General features: G+C 36.9%; 1 protein-coding gene across 1 annotated transcript in view; it reads left to right on the top strand.

Annotated features, from left to right (window-relative positions):
- The window catches only part of MYBPC3 (myosin binding protein C3), an 82,721-nt gene that overhangs the window by 26,970 nt on the left and 38,322 nt on the right, over positions 1–17,429 (top strand). Inside the window, exons 11-15 of the mRNA XM_087720820.1 lie at positions 4,465–4,488; positions 5,542–5,708; positions 11,470–11,602; positions 12,092–12,094; positions 15,227–15,351. Coding sequence (XP_087576946.1) covers positions 4,465–4,488; positions 5,542–5,708; positions 11,470–11,602; positions 12,092–12,094; positions 15,227–15,351 — 452 coding nt within the window. The remainder of the gene's footprint in view (positions 1–4,464; positions 4,489–5,541; positions 5,709–11,469; positions 11,603–12,091; positions 12,095–15,226; positions 15,352–17,429) is intronic.

Raw genomic sequence — 17,429 nt, 5'->3', positions numbered from 1 at the left:
TTAAATAAGCAATATAAAAAACTGGTAAGCAGCCTTTATCTATGAACATGGACCCTGAGCCATGTAATACATTTGCATTAGTGGGTGTAGAGACAGGCTAAGATCCTGATGGCACTAGAAAGGCTTTAATGCCTCTTTGCACCCTATAGCAGTTCTGATTTGGAAGAAGTACCATAACTATTGGTACTGGACAGAAAATTCCTGTTCCTCCATCATAGCCCTAAAATCTCGTACTAATTGTCCACAGTTGCACAGCTGAAATTTAGTCGCATGGTTAGAGCTTCCAGTGTCACAGCAATGGTTTGGAGAGCTAAACATTGCCCATTCTTGTTTTAATGGAAATTGCAGATAAAAAAGAAAAAGCATATAAACCTTCTCTTCCCTACTTCTAATCCCAATCTGGATTGGTTTCCTCTCTCTGCCTTCCCTTTTTCTCAGATACGTATATTTTGCCATTTGTATTATGACAGTGAATAAGCTAGTTTTCTTCTTTCTTTCTTTCTTTCTTTCTTTCTTTCTTTCTTTCTTTCTTTCTTTCTTTCTTTCTTTCTTCTTTCTTTGGACTGGACAAGAAGGTATCAAGTCTGAGGAATTGAGGAGAGGGGGGAGGAGGCCTACACATAGGACCATCAATGGAAACTCTGTGTTCTCAACCCATAAAAGGAAAGCAGTTGGTGATTGCTTTCCCCGTCTGAGTGGGTGGGGTGGGGAGCAAATATAAACAATCAGAGGAGGCACTTAGCAGCAGTGGTAAATGTGGTTGAAACAGAAGAACAGACTATCACTATAACCAAAGTGAAGGAATGGGTCAAAAATTGGAAAGGATTTCTTAAGCTGAATTCATTTCCAACCAGATCACACACAGAAGAGTAAAGCACTTAGAGGGAAGTGATGGAGTGGATTCTTCCTCGTCCATTCACCTTACATTCTACTGAGTTCATTTCCATGCTATAAGTTGTCAGGGATATCTGCCTTGTTTACATGACTTGAAAAACTATTAGATGCCCCAAGTGGTTCAATCAGGTGATCTGCCCTCTGCATCATCTTTCAGAAAACTAAAGTGTTCTCTCTATAGCGCGCTATTTCAAAGGCAAATTTCGGGTGGTGGGGGGGAGTGTCTCACTCAAATGGCATTATTCAGCTTGTCACTTAAAAGCAAGACCCACTGGATTCAAAACTCTAGTGTTATAACCCTAGTTTACTCATTTTTAAATGGATTTTAGTTTTAATGTGACTCGCCTGGCTCCGGAAACAAGGGTTTCAGTTTAAATACTTATGGTAGCATAGTGCAACTGATTTGTTCCTGTATTTTTGTTTCATAATCACACTAAAGAGACAGGAAGATTATGTAACTTTTTTCAAAGGGCTGAAATGTTATTTTTTGGAAATGCACGTAGTCATCCAATGACTCTCTTCCTGGAGCTCCTTCCAATGGAGATTTTATATTATGCTGTTCAGAAGTATTACTTTCCAACAGGGTAGTCTGAATAAATGGCACTGACATACAGGTGCTACAGACCAAACAGAAGGAACAGTTGTCACCCCAGTGTGGGGCAGGCAATGAGAGAAACTACTAAGGGTGACAGCTGACATTCTAAGAATCCAAGCAATAGGATAGGGGAAACCATTGTTAGTTGTTTGCAACAATTTAAACTCCCAGGGTTGTTTAGAAAACATAACTTCAAGTTAGTTAGGACCTAACGAAACTCTCTAATACACGAGCAAGAGAGAACTATGCCAAATAGTATTGTTAGGTAAGCTCCCGTTGGGAGAGCGAGTGCGTTCAGAGAAGCATTGTGAGAGTTGTGTTGGATAACACACAAACCAGCATACAGAGACACTGCAGTTTAAACAGGCTTTTACTTTTCGTGGAAATAGAGGTGTTCAGAGTCCATCAAACAGTCCAAGTCATACACGGATAAGATAGTCTCAATGTCTTTCAATTAAGGGATAATCCAAATAATCATACAAACAGTCTGGTACTCAAAGTTTGCTAGCAGTTGCAAAACTTACAATAGCTCACGGCACTTTCTAACAGCCAGCTTCCAAAACACTCAGATCAGACCAGACCAGCATCTAACAAATAGAGAGCTAACAGTCATTCTGGCTCCCTCTTATGACCGATTGAGGAAACAGCCACCAATCACATTTTACAGTATGATTTAAAGAAACAGGTACAACATTGCTATATGATTTATATATTGCCAACTCAACCATTAGATTATATTCCTAACAAGTATCACTCTGGAGGACATGATTTTACATAACTCCCTCTGCTGAGGTATGCACATGTGAATACTGCAGGGATATACAATGGTCTATATGGTCACTACAGATGCTGGTATTTTCACAGTTTAAGCTTCTAGATAGCTTGTTTGCACTTGGTAGGACTAGATGAAAAAGTAAAACGTCCATTCCAAGCTATATGGAAATACGATTTATATTGTGAATTTGTGATGGAAACTCCCATCAAGACAATGGGAGACCTTAGTTTGGCAAAGATTGTTTTAATTCTACCCACCATCATAGAATAATTGTGGTATTATTTGCCATATCACTTACAATAAGAAGCATTAGTTTGGGGATTAGTTTCTAAGTGGCAAGCTAGGGGAGTTGGAAGAATCCCTTGTTAATATTCTTAAAATGGAGCAGATCTGGCTTCAATCTCATTATTTCACCAACTTTGATTGAGACCAAATCAAAGCAAGGATTGGTTTTGAGTGGGCAGTGATGCTTGAATGAGATTTGGAATAGTCCCTTTAGCATGGGTTCTGCTATATTGAAGATTAAAGTTTCGCTAACTGTATAAATATCCAAATCAATATCTGCGTTTGTACTTTCCAAAAGAGAATGGCAGATGGTAGAATTTTCTCAGTTTTAGAAAAGACCATTAAGAATTGGATCACACACCTGTCCTACCTCACCCAGAAGCCAGTTTTCACAATGGCCAGTCAAATATACGAAGACAGTGGGGGGGGGGGGTTCCTACCGGTTCAGACCGGTTCAGCTGAACCAGTAGTGGTTTGGCGGCATGGATTGCTGGAACCAGCAATGACCCTGGCCTGCCACACACCCCAAAACGGTTCCCTGCCAGGCCGCGCAGGTGCCGCCATCTTGTTTTTCAGTTCTGCACATGCGCAGAACAATTTTAATTGCACTGTGCATTCGCACATGTGCGCAAAGTGCATGCACGCACAGAGTGCATGCACACGGAAAGCATATACATGAGCGAACCGGCAGCAGTGGCTGCTGGAACTTACTCCTGAAAGAAGGCTACTTGTCTCTCAGTTACTCTGATGTCAAACTTAGAAATGACCAATCTCCAGGACTTCCATCAATTGGCAGGCAGCACTCCATTTCTATTAGCAAATTCCAAGGTTTAATTACACACTGTGTAAAAGGAAATACTTCCTTTTGTCTTTCCTAATTCTTCCAGGATTTAATTTCATTAGGTGACCTCAGGTTCTAGTATTTTGGGAATAGAAAAAAGATTATCTTTGGCACTTTATTTACATCACACATAATTTTCTATACTTCAGTCATGTCTCCTCTCATTTTCCTCCATCCTAGACAAAAAAGTTCCAAATGTACATAATCGTTCCTCATCTTTGTTGGCCTGCTCTGAACCTTCTCTAGATCCACTATATCTTTTTGAGATGCAATCATCAGAACTGCACAAAATATTGCAGACATGAATACCTCATTATTTAATATAATGACATTATATTGGCATCTCTATTTTCAGTACTGTTTCTTATTATCTCTAACATAAAATTGACTCTTTTTTTAACAGCAGATGCACACTGCATCAATGCTTCCATATAACTTTTTATCATTACTCCAAGATTTTTCTCCTTCATTAGTCACTGCCAGTACTGATTTCATTAGTTGGTATAAATGATTAGGATTTTTGGCACAAGTAAGCTTCGGTCAATTTTTTAAATAAGATCAACGTCCAGAAAAACTAGCAGTAGACTACCCTGTTTCTTATTCAAAAATAAGATTGCCCTGGATAATAAGCCCAATTTGAGCGCATGCGCCAAAATAAGTCCTCCTCCCAAAATAAGCCCTCCCCAAAATATTGCAAAACAGCAACAGCCATGTTGCTCGCTGCCTCCTGCACCTCAAAAATAATAAGACCTCTCTGAAAATAAAGCCAAGTGCTTATTTCGGGAGTCAAAAGACGGAGTCTTATTTTCAGGGAGGCACAGTAGTAACATACTCTTTTGAGACTGTTATAAATTATAAGACTATAAGCTACATTGAATTGGATTGTTGTGTGTGCAGTTGCTTCTCTGCTACCATTTTTCAGTGTGGTAAACATTTAGACTTTTTATCAAGGGAGCTGAAGCTTGTTCTAGTGATGGCTGCTGATACTACTAACTCCTGATGCTCTCTCTCTTGCTTATGGGGACGCTGCTGCATGTTCCTGCAAATGTTTCTCGGCATTGTTTTGAAGTCCAGCAGTTTCTTGCGCTCGGTACATCGGTAAGCATTCACTCCATCTCTTCTCCAGTGATAATTGTCAGTAAAACTTTTCCAGAAAGGTAACTGTCTTTTGGAGCAAAAAGGAGAAAAAAGATAAAAGAAAAAGTAACTTCATAGCATATAGCACTTTAAAGGCTAATAAATATATTACATTTTTATGGTTTAAAATCTTATATCTGATGAACTGGACTCTGTTTGATATCATATATCATAATATGTGTTAAAATGTAATACTTTAGAAAACTCACCATGTTTTTGTTAATAACACACCAAACAAAAAATTAAACAGATGGATGGATGGATGGATGGATGGATGGATGGATGGATGGATGGATGGATAGATAGATAGATAGATAGATGATAGATAGATAGATAGATAGATAGATAGATAGATAGATGATAGATAGATAGATAGATAGATAGATAGATAGATAGATAGATAGATAGATAGATAGATATCACTATTGATATTTAAGGGACATGAAATTAACAAGCAGTCATGATTTAATTATATTATCCAAAGTTAAATTCTTGCACCCTTTGGACCAAAGTCATCTTTAGAATCCATGGATGGCACATACCTTTTGAAGTATTAATTGTAAAATAAGGCACTTACCTATACCTAAGGAAGATTTTTCCATAAATTCATGCAAAACAAGTAGAACGTTTTCCTATTCCTTAACCACAACCTTAAGAATCTGAAACTAAGGCCCAGCTGTTCTTCATCACTAAGATATTCAGACCACATTTGTACATTCTGTGAAATACAGGATTACTAGCTCTATGTTAGGAAACCAGCAGCGTTCTGCTACCCACAGACCTTTTACTCCCACCTTGTTTCTCTTGCTTATGTGAATGTTGAAGTGATCCAGATCCTTCACATTTACAGCATATGTCTAAACCCAATATCTAATTCAAGAAAATTAGAAGGCACACCATTAGTTGCTAGCTTGAAATACCAAATGTTATTGACAAGAGAGAAACCAAGATTCTGGATGTTGCTCAATTGCTCAAGTGAAATATAATCTGAGGCTACATGTCCTTTCTTTGTAGAAATGAAGGAAAAGTTGAATCCCAGCCAGAGGTTGATGTCTGGGAAATCCTTCGGAAGGCTCCGCCATCCGAATATGAGAAAATTGCATTTCAATATGGCATCACTGATCTACGGGGAATGTTGAAACGCCTCAAGCGCATGAAGAAGGAGGAGAAGAAAAGCACATGTAAGAGAACTTGTTTTCCTCCACCATTCAAGTACAGTAAATTTTCTCCTTTTAGAGAAGTGTGCCATGCAAACAATTTATATATTTTTTCCAGATTGTGGTCTTCTCCTACTTCTATTTATTATCTAGAAAAGAACAGCTGGTTCTATAAAATTAGAAACGAAAGTTAAAGCTGACAAGGATAGGAGAAAAGAAAGAGGAAATTTATAAATAATAGAGGGAGCTTAGAAAAAATACCAGCTAAACCAATAAAATGAAGAAAGACGGGTAGAATAACTCACTACTGAATGGAAGATTGGGGAGTTGATGTACAATGTACATAAGCCAGTGGTATTGGCATGATCCAAAATAATAAAAGCAATATTGCACTGTCATCTTGGAAGTTTCATCTCTTTTGTATATGCAAGCTATATCATGACAGATACCGAAAAGGGTCAAACTTGTAATACTCTTCCATTATTCTCTCTCCTTGATCCTCCCTATGGGCATCTCTGTTAGGGGGAAGTTACAAATATAGGCTCATATGCAGTAAATAGATTTGAGAGCAGAATTTGTTTCTTTGTTTCTTGGCTGCATCGGAATTCATGGGGGAAACCCACACAAAGCTGCTGTTTTCCTTGAATCACTGAAGTTCTATGAAGCTTGTGACAGACAGTTTTCCCATCAGAAGACAATATTTGTATCTCAGAGTCAAACTGTGGGGTCATTTGTGTTCTCTGAACTTGGTTGTTTTCTTGCAGCTATTTCATTGCCCAACTAGATAACAGCATCAGTGCTGGTGATGTTAACCTAGTTGGGAAATTAAATCTGAAAATAAATTTTTTAAAAACCAAGCTGAGAAAGCACCTAGGATCTCACAGTTTTTCCAATAATAGAAACTCTTGACTAACTTCAGTTTCTGAGCTTAAGGCAGTCTTCCTTGTATAGCAATTCCCGCTTTCAGAGCATCATTTCAAGATGTCATTCTTTCTATTAAAGATTTTTTTGAATACAGAAAGATGAAGACTAATACTGTGGTGGCGCAGTGGTTAAAATGCAGTACTGCAGGCTACTTCTGCTGACTGCCGGCTGCCAGCAGTCTGGCAGTTCACCTCTCACCAGGCTCAAGGTTGACTCAGCCTTCCATCCTTCCGAGGTGGGTAAAATGAGGACCCAGATTGTTGGGGGAGATATGCTGACTCTGTAAACCACTTAGAGAGGGCTCTAAAGAACTATGAAGCAGTATATAAGTCTAAGTGCTATTGCTATTGCTAATACAAACTAATATAAAGAGAGAAAAAGAAAAGGAAAAGTAAGAAATCAAAGAGAGAGCTAAAAGTGAAAGAGGGAGAAAGTGAAAAAAATTGGGGTGGGAGATGCTTCCAATCTTATAACAGCTATAAATACAGTTATGTATGTCTTGCTGTATTATTACAATATACCTCTCTTCTTTCTACAATGTAGCCTGTCTAATCATCAAAATAATAAATGTAGCCATCTTCACCAACCATACCTACGTTGCGAACAAACACCAAATCTTTCCATCTTTGTCCAATTTGTCATTCTTTCTTTTAAAGCCTGCACAGGGATTGTATCTTGGCAGTACAACAGCTACTTCCCATAGCAACCATTCCATTTCATCAACAAAACAGAGTAGGGTATTTCTGTAGTTCCAGGATGGCAATAGCTTCAGACAAGGTACCAACTAATTGGTATTTAATGCAGTCTCCTCTTAATCCATGTTTTCAGCATTTAAAGGCTGCTTTATAAAGATAAGTGGTAGCTATAGTGGGAAAATGCCTTCAGTTAAAGTGTACATTTTTAAAGTGGAGAGGAGGAGAAGTAGCAAAGAATCAACTGAAAAGGTTGGAACTGTGTAAAAACAACTAGATATTATAACTACAAAATATTATCTAGATTACAACAGAATTAAACCAATAGCAATAGCAATACCAGTTAGACTTATATACTGCTTCATAGGGATTTCAGCCCTCTCTAAGCGGTTTACAGAGTCAGCATATTGTCCCCAACAACAAACCGGGTCCTCATTTTACCCACCTCGGAAGGATGGAAGGCTGAGTCGACCCTGAGCTGGTGAGATTTGAACAGCCGAACTGCAGAACTGCAGTCAGCTGAAGTAGCCTGCAGTGCTGCATTTAACCACTGCACCACCTCGGCTCATCTCTGTTTTTCACTACAAATGAAAAACAGAGATGAGTGAAAAACAGAGATAAGGAACCAACGAAGGAGGTTATTTGTAGCTCAGGGTTGAAAGCAGGGGTTCTGGGTGCCCTCTGTGCTTGGTTGTTTTCTTGCAGATGTTTCATTACCCAAACTAGGTAACATCATCTGTGCTAGTGGGGAAAGGTGTTGGAGACTTGAATGTGGGAAATTAAATTTACATTGTGTCATATATATTTTTTTAAAAATTATAAAATGTTCCATCACTGGTATGTGACACCACTTAAATTGTCAGAAATGTATAAAGGAATATGTTGGAAGTGTGAAAAGGAAGAGAGACATTTTTACTTGCATGGTGTACTTGTGAAAAAGCAAAAAAAGGGTGCAAATTCATACAATTATGTAAAATGTATTGTGGATGAATATTACAATGAAACTGGAATTATCTTTACTGGGTTTTAGGGGTGATGAACTAGAAAAATATGGGAAATCTACATTACATACCATAACTGCAGAAAGATTATTATATGCACAAAGATGGAAGAAAAATAAAATACTACAGTATAGATGTGGTATTCAGCAGGTTCTGACCAGTTTTGGAGAACCAGTAGCAGAAATTTTGAGTAGTTTGGAGAACTGGTAAATACCACCTCTGACTGGCCCCGCCCCCATATATTCTCTGCCTCCCGAGTCCCAGTTGATCAGGAAGAAATGGGGATTTTGCAGTAATCTTCCCCTGAAGTAAGGATGGAATGGAGATTTTATAGTATCCTTCCCCTGCCACACCTGCCAAGCCATGCCACACCATGCCTACCAAGCCAGGCTCATAGAGCCAGTTGTAAAATAATTTGAATCCCACCACTGCTACAGTAGAAGATTATAGAAGAAGAAAAGACTGAATTAATTATTTATGGATTTGGAGATTAAAAGGGGCCAAAGAGAAAGGTGGCAATTACTTCCTAATAGAAGGGAGGAAATCCTAATTCTCTGTATTCTTTCTTTAAAATTTCTTTTCTTTTTCTTCTTTTTCTGTTTTGTTTTTCCCTTCATCTTCTTTTGATTTTGTATACTTTTACTGTACTAAAAAATTCTAATATAGGTAAGATGATATATCGAACTGGGCAAAAGTAAACAAGAGCATGATAAAAGGGTAAAGTATTGAATAGATAGAAAGAAAGAAATTTGGAGTTAAATGGAGCAAAAGGTGGATTTGGATTGGCAGACAAAGCTATTTTGGTAGTATTCTTTGTATAAATATTATAAATCTGATAATGTTTAAAACCAAAGCTATCATTGGAATATGTATTTTACAGAATAAAGTAGAATTGCCAAAATGTTTAGAGATTGTTGCTTGTTTGGCTAAATTTATAGCTATGTTTTATATTTTTCTGACAAGTTCAACAATGTTGTTGAATTTCAGCAGTTAGATTATCTGTGAGAGGACATTTGCAGTGCTTAAGGCTTTGTTAAATAGGTTGTCCCTGCTGAGATATTATGTTGGCAAAATGTTTACTTCTTCTATTCATGCAAAAACTAGAAGCTTGGGAACAATATTGCTTCAAGATTGTTTACTAGGATCATATGCTTTTAAAGCTATGACAACTGAAGACAAGAATGATTCTTACACTGAAAAAGAAACGTTAGCTATTCGGTCTGATTGCACAAGGTTTCATCAGTTTATTTATCAAAAGATAGCGAAGGCAGAAGAAGACAGATTGTAACCTTTGAAGCATCTATATATCAATCAAATTTTAGGATTGGAAGATGGCTGTTAATCTTACAAAACTACCAAATTGCAGACTGCTTATAGACCAGGAAAGCAATTAATAATCATTAACATTTAATCGTGGGGAAGGGTCTGATGATCCTGGAGAAACTGAACTAGCAGTGAATTTTATTATGGCCAATCTGTTTATAATTCTAAACTGAGAGGCATTAAGGTAGATGCCAGCCCCTATTACAAAGTTCAGCAGTCAATCTTGGTGTTCTAGAGACTTCAGCCCTTATCCTGGAATAGGCTTATTATTTGGCTTAATCACAACTCAGCTAAATCAAACTTTTTATTGCAAATTGGGATGAAGCTGTATATATATCCTTTTCAGTGCAAAGTCAAAGTTTCCATATTGTATATAATAATACCCCGATTTTTGAATTTCAGATAATTTTACTGGGCATGGAATTAGCTGCCCCCATTGTCAGCCCCTATCTTGCCCCTACAATCTTGGCTTCGATGAAGGGTGCTGTCTTGATTCCATATTTGATTGCCTGTCTGCAATTCCCTGCTCATCATCTCTGGAAAGTTCCTGTGTGAATGAAGGCAAATATACTCTGTTTCCCTGAAAATAAGACCTCCCCAGATAATAAGCCAATCGAGCTTTTGAGTGCATGCTCTAAAATAAACCCTTCTCCCAAAATAAGCCCTCCCTGAAAATATTGCAACACAGCAGCAGCCATGAGGTGATCATGCTCACCGCCTCCTGCACCTCAAAAATAATAAGACCTCCCCCAAAATAAGTGCTTATTTAGGGGAGTCAAAAGAAAATAAGACCTTGTCTTATATTCGGGGAAACATGGTAGGTGTCTCAGGATAATGTTGTAGGACTCAATCTGAATTCATCAATAGGACTAGAGGTTTGCTCTTCCAAGGGTTTGGACTCATGCTGGAGCCCATCATCAAGGAATTTCTCAATCTCAATTCTCAATGGATGCATTCTGGAGATTGAGAAGTTCCTTGACGCATGAGCCCAAAAGCTTGGAAGGACAAACCTCTGATCCCAATGACCAACTCAGATTGGATTCTTCCTGTCCCTTTATCTACCCTTCTTCTGTCACAATCAAGTTGAATAATTTAAAAAAAATCAGAATCAGTCATAAGAATGTCATAAGAATCACTTTTATTTAAGATTTATCTTTCTTTGCCTTATGTAGGCAAAATGAGATGTTGAACCTGTTGATCAGAAGGTAGGAGTTTGAAGGTTCGAATCCCTAGTGCTGCATAATGGAGTGAGCTCCCGTTACTTGTCCCAGCTTGTGCCAACCTAGCAGTTTGAAAGCATGTAAAAATGCAAGTAGAAAAATAGGGATCACCTTTGGTGGGAAGATAACAGTGTTCCGTGCATGTTCAGTGTTTAGTCCTGCAGGCCACATGACCACTGAGATGTCTTCGGACAGCGCTGGCTCTTCGGCTTTGAAACAGAGATGAGCACCGTCCCCTAGAGTCGGGAATGACTAGCACATATGTGCAAGGGGAACTTTTACCTTTACCTTAATATCTAAAATGCATTGCATGAAAATATTTTAAATGCAGACTTAAATGCAGGAGGATGAAAGGGATTTCTTGGGATTTCTTGTCATTCTTAAGCAATTCCAGATGACACTTTTGTTGTGGGATTTTCCTTCTAGGCATATAATTTTAGCCTGCCTCTTTTTCCCCACCTACATTTCTACTTTTTTTCCTATCACAAAAACATCTACTCGGGTTTAAAAAAAAGCAGAATGGCTTTTGATTAATAGAGCCAGGAGGTCTCCATTTGGCAGCATCTGAGTTATAGGACGTATTCAAATAACATGAATCTTAATTATAAACCCATTTTGTCCACAGCGTTTCTGAAGAGGTTGGATCCAGCATATCAAGTTGACAAAGGACAGAAAATCAAATTAGCAGTGGAACTTGCTAACCCAGATGAGGAAGTAAAATGGCTCAAGAATGGACAAGAGATCCAAGTGAGTGGCAGGTAATCAAGAGAACAAAATGAAAGCATTTGGATTAGTATTATACAGCAATATAAAATGTTATATGGATATAATGTGGAATGTAGGAAATCTAGTCATCACCAACACTGGGAAAGAAGGAAATTTCATCAGAATGGAGAGGGAGAAAAAATTGCAACCAGAGGCATCTATGGGTGGGTGGGGGTAAAAAAAAAGTCAAGTTTGTGATTGCAACTATATAATAACCCCATTTTTATGTGCAACTCACATAAATAAAGACTTGGATTTAATTGCACAGTAGTGACCATGATCTTGAATCTTTTGATACCTCTACCCACTCACTCCAGAAGCCTCCAATATCAACAAAAGCTATAAGCAGTTGAGAGGATGAGGTGGGATTAATGCTTACTATATTTTAAGACTGCTAATTCATGTAGTTTTTCACACCTGGTTTTTCTCTTTCTTCTACTCATCTCTGCCTTGAATGAACCCCATCCATCGTTTGTTCTTAGCAAGTAAGTCTTCATATTGCACTTCTTGTTTTTTCTACTTTCCTTCATCTACAAGATAGCAAAGGATATAATTTTGCTGATTCCCCCCCCGCCCAGTTATTAGATAGAAGGGCTGAAATTACAAATGAGTCAATCTAGTTTTGAGGTCTTCTAATACAACTCTGACTAGTCCTAAGTGAGTATCATTCAACTAATGATAACATACTGCATGATCACTTGGCCATAAATAAGCTATCTAACATAAAACCATGGTAATTACCTCTGCCTTATTAAGCAATTTATGAAGATGTTAGTGGTTTTTTTTTTTTGTAACATGAATAACTGCTATATGTTTAATTATTTTCATGCACATCCCAAGGAATAGATGAGCCCCTTAGTAGTCTTTTCCACATTATTTTGTTATCTAGATCAGGATGAGGATATGTATAATTCATACCCATTATGCAATTCTTTTTGGGTGAGCAGCATTATGCAAAGCACAGAAATGGGGAAAGATATAAGGTAATAAGCCAATTGTTATCAGCAGGAAGGCACAGGACCATCCGAATAGTGTTAGATAAGATTTATTAAAGAGAGAAACCTAAAGAAAGAAGCAGCTCCCTGCAACAAGCAAGGATCTATAAGAAAATCTGCTGAGTTATTTCACACTGAACACCATGAAAGAAAGCATATCCATATACAGCAAGGGAATTAAGGCACGAAATAAGAGAAAGAGAAGGAAATACAGCTAAATGTAATAGGTTCCCCCACCCATATGTGCTAATCGTTCCCAACTTTAGGGGATGGTGCTCATCTCCGTTTCTAAGCCGAAGAGCCAGTGCTGTCCAAAGACATCTCCATGGTCATGTGGCCAGCCTGGTTAAATGCCGAAGGTGCACAGAGCACTGTTACCTTCCCATCAAAGTGGTCCCTATTTTTCTACTTGCATTTTTTACATGCTTTCAAATTGCTAGGTTGGCAGAAGCTAAATGTAGTTTATCCCAACTCACTCTTTACCAATCCATACATTTGCCCTTGAAAACAGTCTTTGTTACCACAGTGCCCATGCCCCATATCATACGTTTACCTTCTCTCTCCTCTCTTTTTTTGAGGATCCCATTAATTTCATCTGACTTTCTCACTTTTCCCCTTTCTCTCAATCCATTCACTTCATGCATTTGTTTTATGCCTTTTCTTGAGTCAGTCTCTCAATCCACCGCAATTTATTTCTTTAATATTGAACATTCTTGCAGTAAAATCCACATTCATTTGACACTATTGATTCTTCAACCTAGCGCTTCTTGTTTTGCCGCATATATCTTAGGTATATTTCCCCTGCAGTCAGTTTACTTCTATGATGTTCCTCAGAATGCAGGCGGTTATTGCCATATAAACAAGTTTCCCCTTCTTTTGATAAACATCCATTACTATATATGTTACCTACCACTTTTCTATAATATTCACAATATTGTCTTAAAATGTCTCCATCCGTCTTCCCTTCTTTGATAAACATTTTACCAGGGAACCTAAATCCATCTCTTTGCTTCAATTTTTCATCATTAAGTATTTGTTCACACAGTTTCTGCAGTCAAACACAACTTTATTGCTCATTATACATTAATTTTCACCTCCATGTTTCTCACCACATTATGCAATCTAACATTCCTTGCAAATCATTTGGATTGCGAGCCAGCAACATTGCAGCACCTTCATTCTGTATACATACTGTAACTATGCATAGCTTCCTATCCATAGAAATACACCTCTAATTTCATCATAAGCATTTCTTACATTTTTCTTCATGAATACGTTTTTTTAAAATCTAGTGGTTTATCACAAATCCTCATTCTGATGCTTACAGCTAAGCCATCTGCCAAAGAGTGCTTTTATTGTCATGTGCACTTTAGTATTATTTGCATATATATGCCATTCTTACTGCATTCAGCAATCAACCATCAAGTCCATGTTTGCACTAAATATTCCATCATTCAAGCTATTGTTTCATGTATGCTTTCTTTAAATTACAATGTTTTATTTCCCACATTCATGCAGATCTTGTTTGTTTTTAACTATGTGTGAAGTTGCAATACTGTCTTTCACTTTGTGTTAAGAAACAACAATTTTCTTCCAATTATTAGGAACAGATAAATCTTTACACACGCTAAACAAATCACACTATTACTCTATATGTAAACCATATCCATATTTTAATTTCCATATTTTACCATCCATGCTTGTGGCTTTATAAATTTTATTTAAAAAATTATAATTTTTCAAGGTTCTGACAGCAAGTATTACTTTCTTTTCATCATTTTTTTCTTGAACATTAACATTTATAGCATTCACTTGAATTCTGTTTGTTTATTTGTTTATTATTTCTATGTTTATAAAATGTATAGGCCACCCAACTTACTCAAGGTATAAGATCTATCACTACTATTCCTATACAAATCTCAAAAACACTCCTCCTAAGCATTCCTTCACTTCAATTTCATCCCAAATTATTTCAACACTTGTATTCATTTTATTATTATTAATTAACCACTCCACTCTGGTGGAGGCTTCTTATTTAATGATTTTTCACCTACTTCCATTTTTTCCCCATCAATATTGCTGCATTTTCTTTCGCTTTTAAAAATGTAACTGTTCCTTGTTCTTTTGTTACTACAATCTTTGCAATTATCTTTTATCCTTTTTCTCTACGCACTGTATAGAATATGTGGATGTGAGCATAGCTGATCAAAAATACCTAGGAATCTAGGTGATACCTATTCTGTGTTAGGTTTTTTTTAAATTCTATTTCCATTTTTTAAACATAATTTTTATTGTGGAATTTTAAAAGATAAAAACTAATAAGAACTGTGGGGGAAAAGTAAGAAAAAAAAGAAATAGAATGTACCTTCCAATTTTCTTTACAGCAATAAGCAATAACATATACAAAATTATCTCTTACTCTATGATTGCAAAAAAAAACCTATTTTTTCCTAACCATCAAAACTGTACATCATAACTTTATTTTTTTTTGTTCTATTACCCACAAAGATTTTAGAGGAGGTTGCTAGTCAGCAATAAATATAAATATTGTCTTTTCTATAATCAAGGAAGTCAGCTTAGCCATCTCTGCAAATTCCATCATCTTCATTTGCATTTCTCTAGATATATTTTTGAATCTCTGGGAAATAAAAGGATCTTGACCATAAACCACTGCTCATTGGCTGATGACGCAGCATATCAATGCGTGATTGGGGAAGAGAAGACTTTCACAGAACTGTTTGTAAGAGGTGAATGATTTATCATTGTTGTTGGGTTGGTCTATGAGATACACAGACTAAGACCTAGATTATAATTCAAAGATTTCGAACAACTTCCTGTAATCCTACATTTCATGTTGCTGCAATTTTGACAACTCAATGTTATTTTTGGCAACAATTTAATGTGTGTGTATGTGTGTAAGGCATCTTCTCTTTTTTCTCCATTATTTCCTGAACTTGAGAAACGTTATGCATGTCTATAGTTACCATACTTTTACCTACTAGAAGGCATTATAAATATTTCTGCTTCTCTAATGAATATTAATTACCCCATGAGATTGTCAAATATTTGAATTCCCTGCAGAAGCTAATAGGTTATTGTGAATGTGAAAGTCTTCTGCATGCTCATTTGGTACTTAGCCAGATTGAATGAAATGGCATTTGCTTCCAACTATATCTAAGATTGGGTTACAGAATGTTACTCTGTGTACCTTGACAAAAAAATAAAATGCAAAGGGAACATGTGAGATTTTTTTTAAAATAGCACAAATCAGTGTCACACTTACTGTATTTTATAATGAAAATCAATACAACTAAAATCAGTTGTGCAGATTCCATATTGCATTCCTGTATTACTTGGGTTAGAGAATATTAGAATTGAATTAGAATTAAAATACGAGACAATTTTAGATATCTTCTTTTAAAATATGTTTAAAAGATAATGATTTGCATTCAAGGTTAGGGCGTCCGTTTAAAGGAGGATAAAGAAGCGTGGTAATTCTAAAAACATACAGTTGGTGTTTAGATGTGTTAGTGTTGACTATTATGGGCAGATGGTTTTGGTTTACAACTAAAAATTAAACAGCAATATGATTCAAACCATTAATTCTAAATCTTTCTTCCATTTTTTTCACTTATGTCCTTTCATCTTCTCAGCCAAAGAAGCAGCTTTCAGTTCTTTCTGAAACAAACTTGATAATTATAGGGCTGGAGAAAAGGAAGAGAAGTAATGGAGAGTCAAAAAAGGTGGCATATACCTTTTACAAAAGTGATCATATTTACTTTGAAAACAGGGAAGTGGGAATAAGGTAGTATAAGATGAGTTTTTACCTGTTTCACAGGAAAGTGACCTAGCTCAACCTTTCCAACATATAAAACCCATATAGAGGTTGGATTTAATTGAAGGTGACTTGAGTTGCAGCTGAAGACTGTTTGAGTGGGCCACATCTAAAGTAATTGCTGGTGAGCTCTGTAGTATGAAAGAATGTGGTCTTGACCTTGTAAATGGGTAAGGAATAACTGAATCGTTAAAGGAAGAATTTCAGAAAAGATGAGAATTTCAAAATAATCTTACCTTGATTTTGTTTAGTGTAAAAATGTAGAGGGAGAAACCTTGACAAAAACTTTCAAGATAGATGTCAGCTTTTCAAGGTAAAGGAGATCATGAAACAGAAAAAGCATAGATTCCAGAAATGCTTTTTAAGTTGCCATGCAGGTTAGGAGTATCTTGAAAGCCTATCAGAATTTCTTTGTTTCCTATTATACCAAACAAAATTGAAGCAGTGTTGAGTTGAGTTTCATTTGGACAGTAATGCTATCCAAAACTTCTCCCCTAACCATTTGCTCATTCCTTTCCTCTTCCTAAGGTCTCCATTCCTTCACATTATTTTGAGCAATGCTGAGTTTGACTGCCATTTTTAATTATTGTATTACCTTATGGTTATTTTATGAATTTTGTGGAGAATTCAAACAGCAAGATGCAACTGTTTGATACTATTGAAGGTATTAGGAAAAAGTTAAAGGGAGACCACAGGGATGTGATTCGGGCATGCTTGATGCATGCGGAAAAGGAAAAAACAAGATGGCGGAGCCTACAATGGTGCTGACAGGGTGCGTGAGTGGGCGAGTTACTACCTACTCAGCTGAACCAGTTTGAACCGGTAGGAACCCACCTCTGGTAGTGAGGAGGTGGATCCCACAGGGAATGGGTGCATTCCGGAAGAATAAGAAACAACTCAATCCAAATATTTTGTGTGAGAGAAAGATGTCAAAGCAGCCCCTCCCTAATAGTTCTGGGAGTATATGATAGATGCAGATAGTAGAGTGCT

This window comes from Thamnophis sirtalis, unplaced genomic scaffold, assembly GCF_051295495.1.
Source record: "Thamnophis sirtalis isolate CommonGarterSnake01/CBP01778 unplaced genomic scaffold, rThaSir2_p1.2 scaffold_1, whole genome shotgun sequence".
Classification (NCBI taxonomy): Eukaryota; Metazoa; Chordata; class Lepidosauria; order Squamata; family Natricidae; genus Thamnophis; species Thamnophis sirtalis.
This window is presented reverse-complemented; position numbering and strand designations above follow the sequence as displayed.